This window comes from Papaver somniferum, chromosome 9, assembly GCF_003573695.1.
Source record: "Papaver somniferum cultivar HN1 chromosome 9, ASM357369v1, whole genome shotgun sequence".
Lineage (NCBI taxonomy): Eukaryota > Viridiplantae > Streptophyta > Magnoliopsida > Ranunculales > Papaveraceae > Papaver > Papaver somniferum.
The window spans coordinates 124,480,664-124,496,664 of NC_039366.1; the positions used below are offsets into that span (position 1 = coordinate 124,480,664).

Genomic DNA, 16,001 nt, shown 5'->3' on the forward strand with positions numbered 1-16,001 from the left:
AGAAGCAAGTGAGATAAGCATTGACTTCCATTGACAATAACAGGTTGCAAATTCACAATACAGAGCAGTTTACTGCAATGATATTCATCTCAACATAACAAAACTCGACCCTTTAATTCCATTCAAGAGTTAGTTGGTGATTCTTATATCAGAGCCCACCATAGTTAAAGTTGTTATCCTTCTTTCTGACAAAGTAACAATCTTTTGAAGAATAAGAATAAGAACCAAAATATCTTAAAACCGACCAGAATCATATTTATTTCATGGGAACCCACTTCTACAGTAAACCGACTATTTCACATCCCTATCAGATTTTCCTGCGACTCATCAGCACTATGTTTGTTTATTTCTTTGTAACAAGAAAAACTTGATACAAATAATGACATTTCTTTTGGTCAAAATCGGATATATTGTACACGTGTAACTTAAACAGGTTTCGTTTCCTGCTATAAAAGAAGAAAACGTGTTCAGCTAAAACTTCAAAGAAAACCTTCCAACCAAACACCTCTCATCTTCATCTTCTTCTTCCCCTTACCCGCCAAAACAAGAATTTTTTTTGAACAGATTCAGCAGCTTAGATGTTCCAAGAAGATTTTATGATGATGGGTTCTAATTATCTTCCATCAGCGACGCAGCAGTCGTCGCAATTTTATTCGTCTCGAACACCATGGCCTCGTTCTTTGGATAAGTCGTTTGAGCAAGCTATTGCAATTTTCCCCGAAGGAACACCAGATAGATGGAGAAAAATTGCTGCTCATGTTCCAGGGAAAACACCATGGGAAATTCGAGAACACTATGAAGCTTTAATCCATGATGTAACAGAAATTGATTCTGGAAGAGTTGAATTGCCTCGTTATGAGGATGATTATGCTGGTGGCAACAACGATTCATTTTCAAAGACTTGGGGTTCTGATAGCGGGAGAAGATCGAATCAAATTTCCTTTGCATCAAAGACGAAAAATAATACAGAGGAGAGAAAGAAGGGGATTCCCTGGACTGAAGAAGAACACAAGTACTTTCCTCTTTACTCTCTAGAGGAATCTAGTTGAACAACTTGACCAGACTGATATTAGTCTGAACACTAACAAGCTACTAATTTTTGTGTGACAGGCTTTTTCTAATTGGATTGAATAGATATGGGAAGGGTGACTGGAGAAGTATATCAAGAAATGCTGTAATGTCAAGAACACCTACTCAAGTTGCTAGTCATGCTCAGAAGTATTATCTTCGCCTGAACTCAATGAAGAAAGAAAAGAAAAGATCAAGCATCCATGACATAACCACTGTCGAGACACGCACTGTTTCTCCACCACAAAGTGATAAATCTAGGGTTGGGTCAGCATCTGACAGTTCAATGAAAATGGGGATGTCAATCGACCTGCCAAGATCGTTTTTTGATCAAGGATATTCTTCATCAGGGTATCAGCAATTGGGCTATCCTATGTAAAGATTACTACAGTTTAGATAAAGTTCTTGTAAAATGTGTACTATTAACCAACTTAGGTTCTGGTGTTTCTTCTAATTTTCTAGTAAGGATTCGCAGTATACTAGCTTGCTTTGCATCATTCCATGAACAGGAAATTTCTGTGAATTTGTGAATGTAAACCTAAGTTCAAGAACTTACTTCAATTGCTCGTTTCATCAAAGTGACAATCCTTTTGCATCAAAAGATTCTTAAACTGTGAATAACTTGCAAGTAATAATTGGTATCCATCCTCATCTAACAGCAATTATAATCCAAGATATAAAGGTAGTGTAGCAATCAAATCTAGCATTATGATATGCTGGAGAAGAGAATGGAAGACAAAACCCGCACTTTAAAGTATTGAAAATATAAACTCAAAGGTCAATACAGGTGTGCAGTTTTACAAACAAGTATATAATAGCCACTTCTAACTAAGAAAACGGTGTTCAAAACCATAACTGTAACTAGTTAAAGAAACAACAGAAGGGTCTGGGAAAAACTCCATGTTACCGAAGATATTGAGAGCTTGCATCCAGCAAGTAGGCACTTCACATCTTTAGAGCATCAATCTTTAACTGAGGTCCTCAGTATCTTGACGTCATGAATAGGCCTGGAAAGCAGACGGCACTTTAATGTCAACATCGATCAATAAAAAGTGAAGGAAACGACAGAGAAAAAGAAGCTGTTTGACTTAAAGATCAGTCCTAGGCTAAAAGTATTTTGTTACTAGAATTGCAAAAGCGAGAAGTATCTTGATCTTACTACAAAAGATAAAGGTTAGTACTCCTATGTAATTAGTGTAGAGTTCTTTTTCTTTTGAATAAGATTCCACCTCCTAAAATAAAGAAACAGGAATTGTTTGCCCCTACCCAATCAAGAACGGATATACATGCCAGGAGAAATACAGGTACCTAAAGCATTTTACAGTACAGATACGTATGACTGGTCCACTCATGCAACAGATTTTATCCAACATAAAGAGTCTTCAGAATGACGTTATTACATTTGGGTTCCAGGAAAATCTAGACAATCACTAATTGTACACAATCACTTATAACCTAAGAGCTCCTATGATGGTCCATGCTCAGGAAGATGGGTTTCATATTATAGTCAAAAGAACACAAAAGAAAGGCATAGCCCACAGAAGCATACCTGTCATTATTATTAGTTTGAACACTGCCAAGTCTTTTGACGATTTCCATCCCTTTACAAATTCTCCCGAAAATTGTATGTTTACCTGGAAAAGTGAGAAACAGTAAGGAAATCGACTTAACTTTTAAGTTTGAAGCAGTAGCAATATAACTCCTACGGAGCACCAGGTTCCACTCAGTTAAACTGAGAAGATCTGGGACCCTCAATTGTGAGATATATACTTCAGGAAATGGTACGATATGATAGAAATATGTATGGCCATTTGAAGCTTGGTAGGAGATGGAGTAAGACCTACCGCAATTCAGCGTAAATTCAGCGTGACACAAATCGCACAATAATTCCAATTAAGAAGCAATTTAAATGGAAGAGAAGAAGAAGGTTATTACCATCCAGTGATGGAGTGGGTGCCAGGGTAATGAAGAACTGACTTCCATTCGTATTCGGACCAGCATTTGCCATGGATAGAATACCAGCTCCAGTATGCTTCAACTGTGTTGTTATCTCATCTTCAAACTTTGAACTGCATAAAGTTATAGAAATCGAGTCAAAGACTAATAAAGAAGAAATAGGCTATATAAGCACACCTTCAAATCAAAAGAACCCACATACTTTGCACTAACAGGTAGTTCATGCTAGAGATTGATAGTATCAAATTACACTCAAATTCGAAGTTTTCGAATTCGCCAGGGAGCACAACTTTCTCACTGTCTTAGCAGCCAACGTAGGAGGTCCTTTTGTGGTGACCAAAAGTAATTCCTATCAGTGTCTCGCAAGCAAAAAGTAACTACAGTTCGTTCCAATTTCACTACAATTTCTTCCACTGCCTTGACACTAGGAATTAGGTTAAAACTTACATCTGCACCCACCGTGGAAGCGGCTACCAGTTAACCTCAAAAAACCCTCACTTTCTTGGTCTCTCTTCACTACAATGCTACAAAAAAATTTGATGCCCTAATTTTATCATACGCAACAAACATCTAAAAACTAAGTTTGAGTAAACTAACCATACCCAAATCACAAAAAGCAACAGAAACCCTAGAAATTGAAAGAAGAAGGAAGAAGATGAATACCCATATATGGATTCTCCACCTCTGCCAGTCCCAGTAGGATCTCCTCCTTGTACAATAAAATCCTAATTCATACACACAAACACACAAAATCAGCCAAACAAAAAATCATCTACTAAAAAAAGAATAAGAAAAAAATATCGACAACAAGTGAGTAGTACCTTAATAATTCGATGAAATTTAACGTTGTCATAATAACCCCTTCTAGAAAGCTCCAAAAAGTTTCTGCAAGTTCTTGGTGCATGCTTATAGTAAAGCTTTAACACAGCAAAAAAAAAAAAAACCCAAAACAAAACCCATCAATATTTATCAAAAACCTAGACCTACAAAGAGAGAATAGAGCTGAAATTGAGAGAGAAACAGACCTCAATTGTAAAAGAACCCATGGATGTTTCCACAGTAACTTCAGGAGCTTCTCCTTCTGCGTTTCCCCACATCTTTACTCTTGAAAGATTGCAGCAACTCGAGTGATTTTTCTTCTCTTTTTTTTTTTGAGCTATGGCGCTAAATCGTAGGTATATACAAGAACACCACAATCACTAGGGCACCCGGATAATTGTTAGAGGCGGACACTTGTCGAGTTGCATTATTGAGTCAACTCAGTGAGTTGAATAACAACAGCGAGGATTCCAAGGGATCATGTGCAGGTGCACGTGGAATAAGTGTATGTGTGGGACCACTTTGGACTTCTTGTTGAGAGAAGAGAGAACGGCTCTTCTCCTCAACTAATTTCTCGCTCTCTCCTCAGTTTTGAGTTTTTGGGGAGAATTTAGGTTGTTTGATTTGATGAAACAAAAAACCTAATTTTAATTTTTGAGAATTGATTGAAAGGGATGGCGATAGTATATGCAGTAGTAGCGAGAGGAAGTGTAGTATTAGCAGAATTTAGTGCTGTATCTGGTAATACCGATGCTGTTTGTAGAAGGATCTTAGAGAAATTACCATCTGAAGCTGAAACTAGGCTTTGTTTTTCACAAGATCGGTATATTTTTCATATTTTGAAAATCGATGGGATTACTTTTCTTTGCATGGCCAATGACACCTTCGGAAGTAAGTAGTTTTTCCTAAATTAATTTCCTGTGTTCTTGATGTTAAATTGTGTAACCATTATATTTCGATTGAGATGATTTTCTCAACCTGTTAAGTCATTGAGAAGATTGGGTTGGTTTTGAATTTTTAATTTAGGGTTCTAGTTGGTGATCGTAAGAGCCCAATTTGGGAGAAATTAGAGTTTTTTCAGTCCTTGGCTAGTTCATTCTATATAAAATTAAAGGTTTGAGGTGCTATTTTGTACAAGTGCAAGACGTTGAGGTTTGCACAGTCCTGTCTACAGCTCACATTTTTGCAATTTTGCTTGTTTATAAGAGTTTTTCACCAATAATGATGATTATGCTCTTCTTTCTAGTTTATTATAAAAGCATAATGTGTAACTTGATTGATGTCTTGAGACATGAAAATGTAATTTGGTGTAACTTTGGATGAATTGTTTTTGGTGTAAAGCCTTAAGGACATTAATGCTTCATGTAGCATGATTATTTTCCTTATCCTCAGTTGATATTATACAACTGACATGATGAACTCTGCGATTTTCATGTTTGAAACCTTGATAATTTCTAATTCTTTATCTTCGAATCCATTCCTTTCATCACTCATATGGTTGGCCTTCTATTATACTCTTTGATTCCTTGATAACTATGACCGAACCATGGTATTTGATCTGCCAGTGTAAGACCTGTTATGTTGTTTGAACGTTATACGTATATGATATGTTTATGGTATTTGATCTGCTAGTATAAGACCTGTTATGTTGTTTGAACGTTATACGCATATGGTATGTTTATGATGACTGTACTGAGTGTACTCAAGGTTCCTGTAGTACTACAATTTAATCCCTATGGTATGTCATTTATTCCTCGAAGCTTTACTTGTTATAATGGTGCATATCTAGTTGTAGCACATGATGCCGTCTGATATACGTATCTACATTTTGATTTTGTATGTTGTTGAACAAATTTCTGTCTATCTGATGATATGATTGTTTATTTGGCTTAGGGAGAATTCCTTTCTCATACTTGGAGGACATTCATATGCGATTTATGAAAAACTACGGCAGAGTAGCTCACTCTGCGCCTGCTTATGCAATGAATGATGACTTTTCAAGAGTCTTACATCAACAGATGGAATTTTTCTCTAGTAATCCCAGTGCAGATGCTCTTGACCGTGTAAGAGGCGAAGTTGAAGAGGCAAGTATCCTTTTTGTGATAGAATCTTTTCTCAGTTCTTACTTTTCAGAAATAAATTAAATACTTTGATGTTTGTTGTTGTAATAGTAAATTGAGAGGTCTACACCCCTTACTTTATTGTTGTATTGGTTCCTAGTTCCTGTTTGCACTCTACAAGAGTGGATAGTTACTTCATTTCTTCCTTTCTAGCTTGCTCAAATAAAACATGGAAAGTAATCACCATTTTCGGATTGTTGATTTACTTAAAAAGTTATGTTCCAGTTATTTTCAATATTGAAACCCTCTTTGGGCCCTTATTCCTTTGCTTGGTATGTGATATATAGTCATCTTACTGGCTCTTTTTTATGCTGATCAAATTATGGTTTGATTTTCAGGTACGTACCATCATGGTCGACAATATTGATAAAATACTTGACAGAGGTGATAGAATAGAACTTCTGGTTGATAAAACTGCCACAATGCAAGATAATACCTTTCATTTTAGGAAACAGTCTAGGCGTCTTCGCCGAGCTCTTTGGATGAAAAATGTGAAGCTGTTGTGAGTGACTCCCTCTCGTCTTTTTTTTCTGATGTTAACAGGGTGAAAATGATTACTTCCAGACTAAAATATCATTGGAACTTGTCACCTTTATCATTATCGTGGCACCGAAGTCTATGAATTGCATAGTTGACTCTTCTTTTTCTTTTCACTTTGCAGGGCCATGTTAACAGGTGTGATTATTTTTGTGCTGTACTTGATTATCGCTGCTTGTTGTGGAGGCATCACTCTTCCTTCATGTCGCTCTTGAACTGAAACCTGGGATTGATTGTCTGCAAGGGTTTGCATTATCTAAAATTCAGAATTGTTGCTTGCCTCTATTAATCTCAAGATTCAGATTTATCAAGTGTGATTGCAAACAGAAGCATGTTATTGCATCCCAAGAACCTCACAAAAATCACAGAACTGAAGTTCTATTTGCTCAAGTTCTTTATCACGAGGTCCACTGCATATTTTTGCTGGTTGGTTACTACTTGCAAATTTGTCTTCCTTTCCTGTAAAATGTTGTTGGACTTCTGTATAGTTTTCATTTTAGTCGTGATAAATTGTCAAAGTTCAGCTTGTGCTTTCTGTGTTGATTTATGTCTAAAGCTTGTGCATATACTTCGCTCCCTTCTATAAGCTTGCAGTTTTAATATTGAGATAGTCCAAATCTTTTGTCGATCAACAAGATCCTGATATGTGTTTTCTTTTTTTGTATAACTTAGTTCAGTGTGACCAGCAAGCTTGCCGATTCATTCCAAAATCAACTATGGAACTTTTACATAAACAGCAGTCTTGAAGCATTCTAGGGTTTTGTTTAATACCGATAACCCTTTTGTTCTGGTTTGAAGCCCATTTCATCAAAACTGATGATGATACTTTTACCTTTCAGTCATCTTGGTTTAGTGGCATTTGGATGCATCAAGATGATTAAAGTTTTGAAAAAAGAAAATTTAGGGTTTTGTTTAAAGTTTTGAAGGTAGAAAAGTTAGGGTTTAGTTTCTCACAGGTAATAGTGCACTGTCCACTAATATTCCACTACACGTTGACCTGAATGTTGGGTACCTTTTAGCTCCTTGAGGGATGTCCACCTGAATTTCATTTAGAGGGATTTAGGAGGTGCATCATGTATGAATGAATGTAAATACATTTTTTCTAGTTAGTTGCATATGCGACAGTGAGAGAAATAGAGCATAATTTTCTTTGACAGTCCTTAGGATTCCTTTTTGTCTGTATACCAAAGTTCATCTCATTAGAACATCTACAGAAAAAACTTGGCAAGAAGAATTCTCATTTCTCAAAATCTTCGCATCTCCCCTGAATCCTCTGATGGCAACTTTTCTCAGGTGTCCAATGTTTTCTCCTTTCAAAGCACCCATCATCAAAGCACCTCCAAACCCCTATCCTCTGACTGAGACAAATTCAAGAAAACAAACCAAACCCAGAACTCAGATCACCTCTACACTAAAATCATTCCTAGATTTAAAGCCTGAATCGAAGCCGGAGTTCTCAACTTTCGACTTACCTTTTCATGACAAATCCGAGCGCGTAAAATACGACGTAATCATCATTGGTGCAGGTCCGGCTGGTCTTCGTTTAGCTGAAAGAGTCTCTTCATATGGAATTCGAGTTTGTTGCATCGATTCTTCACCTCTTTCCATGTGGCCTAATAACTACGGAGTTTGGGTTGATGAGTTTCAGAGTTTAGGTCTTGAAGACTGTTTGGACAAGACATGGCCGATGACTACCATCTTTCTTGGTGATCGGAGAACTAAGTACTTGGATCGTCCTTATGGACGAGTTAATCGTAAGGGTTTGAAAACAAAGTTGCTAGAAAAATCCGTTTTAAATGGTGTCAAGTTCTTCGAATCCAAAGTGTGGAATATTGAGCACCATGAATTCGAGTCTGTGGTAATATGCGAAGATGGGGTGGAACTGACAGGGAGCTTGGTTGTTGATGCAAGTGGATTTCGCAGTCCTTTCGTGCAATTCAATGAACCAAGAAACCATGGATATCAAATTGCTCATGGAATCTTGGCTGAAGTCGAAGAACATCCATTTGATCTAGACAAAATGGTTTTAATGGATTGGAGAGATGATCATTTAGGAAATGAGCCAGTTTTACGCGTTAAAAACAATAAGCACCCGACTTTCTTATATGCAATGCCATTCAGTTCAAATTTGATCTTTCTTGAAGAGACCTCATTAGTAAGTAGGCCAGTTTTATCTTACACTGAAGTGAAGAACAGAATGGTTGCTAGGTTGAGACATTTAGGGATCAAAGTGAAGAGAGTAATAGAAGATGAGAAATGTTTGGTTCCCATGGGAGGACCTCTTCCTACTATACCTCAAAGTATACTGTGCCATGGTGCAACAGCCGGTTTAGTGCACCCATCAACTGGTTACATGGTGGCTCAAACTTTAGCTCGATCAACAATACTCGCGGACGTGATTGCTGAATGTCTAGGATCAACAAGAATGATTAGGGGGTCTCAAATGCATCAAAGAGTTTGGAATGGTTTATGGCCTATGGATAAAAGATGCAGTAGAGAGTATTACCGTTTTGGAACGGAAACTCTTTTGAAACTCGACTTGAAAGGAACCAGAAAGTTTTTCCATGCTTTTTTTGATTTGGATCCTTATTATTGGCAAGGTTTTTTATCTTCTAGATTAAACATTATGGAGCTTGGGATGTTGAGTTTGTCTTTGTTTAGTCATGCTTCAAGGAGTACTAGGATTGATATTGTTACCAAATGTCCTTTGCCTTTGGCTAAAATGATTGGTAAACTAGTCAATAGTGCAATCTAATCTGTACAAGAGCAATGAGCACTGATATATACTTGTCTTCCTCCAGAGAAAAAAATATAAATGCGTGTTCTGTTTTGCTTGAATAACACCACTTTTTTGGAATATCTAAATTGTATCTATGAATGTGGAAAACATAATCCACGGCAGGTTGCTTAGGCAATTTTTTTTACCATGCCGCATCTAATCTGAGTTGGTGTGAGTTCACGAAAAACAAGCACTATGGTGAGTCGGTGACCATAGTTTGTCAAATTTCTCTACAGTCCAGCAATGGAGAACCACTACGACAACAAAAATTGCTAAATTGCAGTTGTTAGTTAAGAGCAACTTCAATGGCCACCATCAAATTTCCTAGTTTTCCGGGCCAGGTAGATGGACAAACTTACAGGGGTTAGTCCACGAATGAGTTGAGGGGAGTTTAATGTATTCTGGATCTTGGAGATTTTGAGGGAGTGTAAAAGAGTGTAGGGAGTTTGAGAGAGTTTGGTGTTTTGAGTGTAGGGAGTTTGAGAGACTCTCCTAAAATCTCTACTTTTTTTTAGAGATTTGGAGTGAGGCAATAATACACTGTAAACTCCCTAGAACTCCCCAAAAAAACTCAACTCCCTACCATTCTAATTTTTACCACTAACAGGGAGTTTAAGAGTTTCTTTCAAACTCCCCCACGACTAATGGGGTTTTCTAGGGAGTCTGGGAGACTCTTCTAAACTCTCCCATGACTAACGGGGATTTTGAGAGACTCCTTCGAACTCCCCCACGACTAACGGGAAAAAATCCAACTACACCCAACTCCCCCAACTCCCTTGAGGACTAACACCCTGTAATTTTGCAGGGGAGAGAGGTTTTTCGAAGCGAAAATAGGCCTGATCAATGTGGTCTGGTCGTCCCTAATTGATTAGGCAACGGTCGGATTCCCAACGACTATTTTCCCCCCTATAAATATTTAATCCATTCAAACTTTCAACTCACACCAAAATTCAACTTTCTCTTGAATTTTTTCCACTATAAATCTTTCTCTTGAAATGTCTCATAAGGCAATTTCATTTTTTTGTGAAGCCACTTGAGACTGTTGTAAATAAGATATGTAATTTTTAAAAAACTGAAAATGGTAAAAAGGAAAGAGTTTTGCAGGTTTTAGAAGTTAATCTAGGAAAATGTGTTGTTAAAAGGCAAAGAAAAGCTTCAGTCTTGAAAGGTAACAACCAAAGTTTCAAAAACAAAGGAGAAACAGTTCACGAGTGCGTTGAATGAAAGTTACGTCAAATGAAGAAATACAGGAGGCCAAACAAGTGGCAATAATATTAATTAATGTAAATATTTAGACCTTTAAATTAGACTTCCATTTTATATCAAGCACTACTTGTTACATTTAGACTTACATATATGGTAACTTGATTTCAAAATGCTTAAACTCTCTTCTGTTTTCTTCAATAAACTGGAATTGAGCCATGGTTTTCTGAAACACAGATAAACAACAAGTTAGTTAATATGATTTTAATTAAACTATGATGCAGTTGCTCAATGAGGACAAAGGTATTAAGATACTCACCAGTTCTTCGTTGGACAATCCAGAATTATCACGGTGAGCCGTCCATAAAACTTTTGTATGAATGCAAATCTTAGTTCTAGGATCGTGTTGTTTCTTAAATATTCATTTCGCAATGCTACAAGCCTTTGCAACACTCATTCCCAGAAATAGTCACAGGTCATATTTCTCGATACAATATGTATCCAACATCGAACAAGAGTAACATCTTCTTCCATAATAAAGATAAGGTGATCCCTTCAGGTGCACTAAATATGTGATTGCGATGGACCAAATCTAAGGATGTTGAAACAAGATTCATAAAGAAAAGGTTTGCAATGAGTTTCTGTCATTCATCCAGAGCTATTTAGATCACTTCAACTTCAGAAATAGTCACGGGTCATATTTCTCGATACAATATGTATCCAACATCGAACAAGAGTAACATCTTCTTCCATAGTAAAGATAAGGACAGCCCTTCGGTGCACTAAAGATGTGATTGAGATGGACCAAATCTAAGGATGTTGAAACAAGCTTCGTAAAGAAAAGGTTTGCAATGAGTTTTTGTTATTCATCTAGAGCTATTTAGACCACTTCAACTTCAGTTACACCGTTAAATTTTTCTTGATCAATTTCCCTTACCCAGTGTTGATGGTGGTTTTTAGCATAGGGTTAAAATCGTAAAACTGTACATCCGACATGACGTCACTATGATCATTAGCACATTTATTGAATCAATCAGCATGCCTAAGTAAGAATTATCGGGGTACCTTTTTTTTACATGGATCGTGTTCCACGGCAAAACCGTTAAATATTGACTAACATCATCCATGCCAAACCCTAATTCTCATGCTACCGCGCCAAGGCATGCCAATCATGCCAGCCGCAACACTGTGCCAATGGCAAACCATGCCAGCCACATCTTCGCGCCAAGGCATGCCAACCATGCCAATGGCAAACCATGCCAGGCGCGTCTCCGCACCAAGGCATGCCAACCATACCAGCCGCACCACCGTGCCAATGGAAAACCATGCCAGCCACGTCTCCGCGCCAAGGCATGTCAACCATGCCAGCCGCACCACCGTGCCAATGGCAAACCATGTCATCCACGTCTCCGCGCCAAGGCATGCCAAGCCGTCCAAACCCTTGGCCCCACCATGACAAGCCAACTGCACCTTGCCTTGGCCCTAGCCATGCTGGCCGCACCATGCACCAATGGCATGCCAAACCCTTGGCCCCACCATGCCAAGCCAACCGCACCTTACCTTGGCCCTACCACGCCAAGCCGTCCAAACCCTTGGCCCCACTATGCCAAGCCATCTGCACCATTCTGCCTTGGCCCCACTATGCCAAGCCGCCCGCACCATTTTTCCTTGGCCCCACTATGCCAAGCTGTCCACACCATTCTGCCTTGGCCCCACTATGCCAAGCCGTTCGCACCATTCTGCCTTGGACACACCATGCCAAGCCGTCCAAACCCTTGGCCTTACTATGCCAAGCCGTCTGCGCCATTTGCCTTGCCCTACCATGCCGACCTTCCCTATGCGGCTACCAAAACGAAGGCGTGCGACGATCAACGACCACCCTTCAATCCTAGATGCAAATCCTAGCCGTCCAAGGTCACCAGACAACGCATGGTAACCTTTGGCCCAAAACCCTAGTTTTGGCCACGCCAAACCGCGCCAAGGCATGGCATGCCAACCACCTTGTCGTGCCATCCCATGTCAGCCTTCCGTATGTGGCTGCCAAAACGAAGGCGTGTGACGATCAACGGCCACCCTTCAATCCTAGATGCAAATCCTAGCCGTTCAAGGTTGCCAAACAACGCACGGTAACCTTTGGCCCCAAACCCTAGTTTTGGCCACGCCAAACCGTGCCAAGGCATGCCATGCCACATGTGCCAATGGCATGCCAACCACCTTGCCGCACCACGGCATACCGGCCTTCTATATCCAGATGCCAAAACGAAGGCCTGCAACGATCAACGACCACCTTCTCATCTAAGATGCAGATCTTAGCCGTCCAAGGTTACCAGCTAACGCATGGCAACTTTTGGCCCTAGTTTGGTCGTGCCTAAACAAAGCCAAAACCCTAAATTTTGGCCGCGCCTAAACCAGGCTATATTAAAGCCATACCGAGCATGTTTCATGCCACTGTCTACCAAACGAAGGGTTGCAATAATCAACGACCACCTTTCCTCTTAAGATGCAAAATCTCGACCGTAGAAGGTCACCAAGCCGGCAAGTCTCCCAAGCTCGACTTGCCAGACGACAACAACATGTTACATGTTTTCCATGAAAACACTCGAGACATCAACGCATGTCACAAACTGGGGGATACTCATTGGGTATTGGTTTGGCGGTCTACAACGTGCGGCGTACACTACGCCCGTTATAAGAAAGTAACATAAGGATGAGGCGGTTAGTAAATACAGGGAGTAATGATGAAATGCTTTCTTTTATGGAACATCAATTCCAGGCGTTACCGGTTACCACCTCCTCCCATTTACTCACCCGTTTTCCATTTCTTAATGAGCCAGAGTACGTTTCACTTCGACTTGTATAAATAGGAATTACCTATTTCCACCGAACAACAAGTTCAGGTCAGGAGCATACAACACTCAGAAAAAATTTGCTAGCTTTCCATATGTTAGCTTCCCACTTTCTGATACAAGTCATAGAAAACAACTACTCTTCCAGAATCAATTATTCTGGTCTCAACACTTTCTCCGCTTCCCTCCCCAAAACCAACCCTTCTCCTTCACTTTGTGGCCGAAGCAAGTCTGGAACGGTCATTTCTTGGTTTAGGCCGGATTTGTACAGATTGATCTCTCGAATCTAAAGTACTCCCTTGCAGTACATTGTTTAGGGTTTAAATTCGTTTCTCACCCACACACCCGAAATTACCAAAATCAGCAGAAACCGTTTTCACCCTCAAACACCCGGTCAAGGAATCGCGTGACCTCGCGGTTAATTGATTGAAAACGATCATACAAACCAGTGGAATCTCGGTTTCCGGGGTTCCCCATTTTTGAAACATTGTTAAAATGTTGTGCCAAAAAGACGTGTCTGACATGTCTTGATCGCGCATAACATTTTGTACCTTATGAAAAACGTGGGATTTTGATATAGTTAAATCCTCTTCTTCATTAAATTTAGGACCACGAATTCTAGCAGACATTTTTTTAAAAAAATTTGGTACAAAAGTTTGAGAATGAAAGATAAGATAGAGAAGGTGTGGTTTTGGACTTGAAATCATTTGAGTTTCCAAGGCCGATAGGCCCAATGTGAGACGAGATAACGACTTTATTATAGCGGTCATATTTTTATTATATAAATAATACATTATAACCAATATTTTCCAAACACAGCCAAAAACATTCTCAACTGAAAACCTTCTCAACCAACAACATATTTTCTAAAAGCAATGGAAAACAAATATTATGTATGGACGAAAAATAAGTTTGTCTATTATGTTTCATGAATGACCATAGTTTGATGCAATGCCCTTGGTATTCAAAGTGTCCACAAGTTGGTTGTTCAACTAACATAATACTCATTGAATCACAACCAGAAAAGCTCAGGTATTTGCAAAGTCAAGATCCTAACTGCCGTGAATAACCACGAATGTTAGATGATGTTATAACGGAGCAAGACGATGAGAAGGTAGCAGAATCGTGGAAAACTTGAAACTTCAAGCCAGGTTGAAGAAGTTACAGTACGACCGCTGCGGAGAAGCAACGTCATGGAAAAACTTGAAGCTTAAAGTCATGTTGAAAAAGCCACAACCCAACTACTGCATAGAAGTAGAGTTTACAAAACAAAAGATTAGTGAATGCTCAAACCCCGGTTGCAAATTGTTTATGCGTTTGCACACTTCTTCGTAAGAAGACACATATGGAAAACACTTCTGGGAATGTCCTTCGTGTTTTAAGTTGGAGTGGATTGATTAAGTGTATGAACTAATTCCACCATCATTATATTGTCTCTAGCTTAACTAATGGAAATGTCTTTTGTATTTGCACAACTCTTATGTTTATATCAAAAAATATTAAATTCCATTAAACGGTACATTAGACCCACATTAAGATTTCATTAAACATCACATTAGACTTAATTACAACTAAATCAACATCCTCATTCATGGAACGGCTGGTGGAGCATCTAGAGTGCAGAAGGGGTCGAACATTTGAATATTTCTAAGGATGTTGGGACATGAAAAAGTCTCTTGTTAGTTTGTTGCCACATCGCTGCACCTTTTTGGATCAATTCAGCTTAGATTTAACTGTTAAATCTATTTTCGGATAATTTGTATTAGTATACCAAGAAATTGGTTGACATCATAACTAATTGATTGAAAACGATGAGACAATCCAAGAGCATCACGGTTTCTCAGGTTCCCCGTTTCTGCAGCGAACATTGCAAAAACTTGTTGTCAGAAATTCATTTGCATAAAATTCATGACATTGTGGATATTAATTCTTGTTTGAAAAATATAAGTTGTGCAAACTGTTAAATCTTCTTCAAGAGAAAACTTAGGACCATGAACTATGACTATTTTTTGAGATTGAAAGATTTTCGGATTGAAAGATGAAGACTGAAGTGGAATTATGAAAAATCTGTAGGTGTAATAGGTGAGAAGGTGTGATTTTGGAGTTGAAATCAATTCAATTTATAGCGAGGGGATTGATAGCCGTTGGATGGACTAGTCGTTCAATGCTCAGTGTGCACCGGTCGGGTCATCATGGGACGATCATCGTCTCTGTTTGAACCGAGCCTTGGCTCAATGTGAGCTGGTCGGTCCTTATTGATCCAGTTGTCTCAGGTTGATTCGTTCCACTCAACCTGATACGCGATGGAAAAACCCTTTTATTTGGGGTTTTTTCCATCCATTTTACTCGTTTGCCAGTCCCACTGTAGGTGGTGAACTGACAAGTCAGCTTGTATATCAGTCACATTGGAGTTGCCCTAAGTGACGGACGATGAGAAATGTACATCTGTAGTACATCGACCTAAACTTTTCTTGTTTTGTTGATGTTTAGGATTAAATCTTGTAAGGGACTGTTGATCTTAGTGGTTTACCAACTTGGGTTGGAATTATCTTCAAGATTTTATTCAATAGTCTTGTTGATTTTTTCCATAGCTTTTGCTCTTCACAGAAAAAGGAAACTTCAAAACCTTCAACAATTTTGGACCAACAACAGACTCAAAGTACCCCTCAACAG

At 38.9% G+C, this 16,001-nt stretch overlaps 4 protein-coding genes across 4 annotated transcripts; 3 read left to right on the plus strand and 1 right to left on the minus strand.

The window, feature by feature from the left end:
• The first annotated feature begins 496 nt into the window (after nucleotides 1-496).
• LOC113313471 (transcription factor SRM1-like) lies at nucleotides 497-1,641 on the plus strand. Its single transcript, XM_026562249.1, has 2 exons — nucleotides 497-1,012; nucleotides 1,111-1,641. Exons 1-2 carry the CDS (start codon nucleotides 579-581, stop codon nucleotides 1,445-1,447), a joined length of 771 nt encoding a protein of 256 aa, XP_026418034.1. The 5' UTR covers nucleotides 497-578; the 3' UTR covers nucleotides 1,448-1,641.
• Nucleotides 1,642-1,797: 156 nt separating this feature from the next.
• Nucleotides 1,798-4,169, minus strand: LOC113313472 (peptidyl-prolyl cis-trans isomerase CYP18-2). Its single transcript, XM_026562250.1, has 6 exons — nucleotides 4,050-4,169; nucleotides 3,846-3,941; nucleotides 3,688-3,749; nucleotides 3,004-3,137; nucleotides 2,618-2,702; nucleotides 1,798-2,075 (listed from the first exon to the last, which is right to left on the minus strand). The coding sequence occupies exons 1-6, from the start codon at nucleotides 4,119-4,121 to the stop codon at nucleotides 2,030-2,032; spliced, it is 495 nt and encodes a 164-aa protein (XP_026418035.1). The 5' UTR covers nucleotides 4,122-4,169; the 3' UTR covers nucleotides 1,798-2,029.
• Nucleotides 4,170-4,392: 223 nt separating this feature from the next.
• On the plus strand, nucleotides 4,393-7,123 carry LOC113307758 (vesicle-associated membrane protein 714-like). Its single transcript, XM_026556208.1, has 4 exons — nucleotides 4,393-4,734; nucleotides 5,737-5,927; nucleotides 6,302-6,465; nucleotides 6,625-7,123. The coding sequence occupies exons 1-4, from the start codon at nucleotides 4,518-4,520 to the stop codon at nucleotides 6,713-6,715; spliced, it is 663 nt and encodes a 220-aa protein (XP_026411993.1). The 5' UTR covers nucleotides 4,393-4,517; the 3' UTR covers nucleotides 6,716-7,123.
• Nucleotides 7,124-7,581: 458 nt separating this feature from the next.
• LOC113309304 (capsanthin/capsorubin synthase, chromoplastic-like) lies at nucleotides 7,582-9,341 on the plus strand. Its single transcript, XM_026557729.1, has one exon. It carries the CDS (start codon nucleotides 7,777-7,779, stop codon nucleotides 9,253-9,255), a length of 1,479 nt encoding a protein of 492 aa, XP_026413514.1. The 5' UTR covers nucleotides 7,582-7,776; the 3' UTR covers nucleotides 9,256-9,341.
• The last annotated feature ends 6,660 nt before the right edge of the window (nucleotides 9,342-16,001 follow it).

Bases quoted from the DNA above. Each gene is read 5' to 3' on its own strand.
- LOC113309304 (XM_026557729.1), top strand. From the start codon at position 7,777: ATGGCAACTTTTCTCAGGTGTCCAATGTTTTCTCCTTTCAAAGCACCC.
- LOC113307758 (XM_026556208.1), top strand. From the start codon at position 4,518: ATGGCGATAGTATATGCAGTAGTAGCGAGAGGAAGTGTAGTATTAGCA. The intron at 4,735-5,736 runs GTAAGTAGTTTT...TATTTGGCTTAG, and splicing joins GGCCAATGACACCTTCGGAA to GGAGAATTCCTTTCTCATAC. The intron at 6,466-6,624 runs GTGAGTGACTCC...TTCACTTTGCAG, and splicing joins ATGAAAAATGTGAAGCTGTT to GGCCATGTTAACAGGTGTGA.
- LOC113313471 (XM_026562249.1), top strand. From the start codon at position 579: ATGTTCCAAGAAGATTTTATGATGATGGGTTCTAATTATCTTCCATCA. The intron at 1,013-1,110 runs GTACTTTCCTCT...TTTGTGTGACAG, and splicing joins TGGACTGAAGAAGAACACAA to GCTTTTTCTAATTGGATTGA.
- LOC113313472 (XM_026562250.1), bottom strand. From the start codon at position 4,121: ATGTGGGGAAACGCAGAAGGAGAAGCTCCTGAAGTTACTGTGGAAACA. The intron at 3,942-4,049 runs GTCTGTTTCTCT...GCTGTGTTAAAG, and splicing joins TGGGTTCTTTTACAATTGAG to CTTTACTATAAGCATGCACC. The intron at 3,750-3,845 runs GTACTACTCACT...TGTATGAATTAG, and splicing joins AATTTCATCGAATTATTAAG to GATTTTATTGTACAAGGAGG.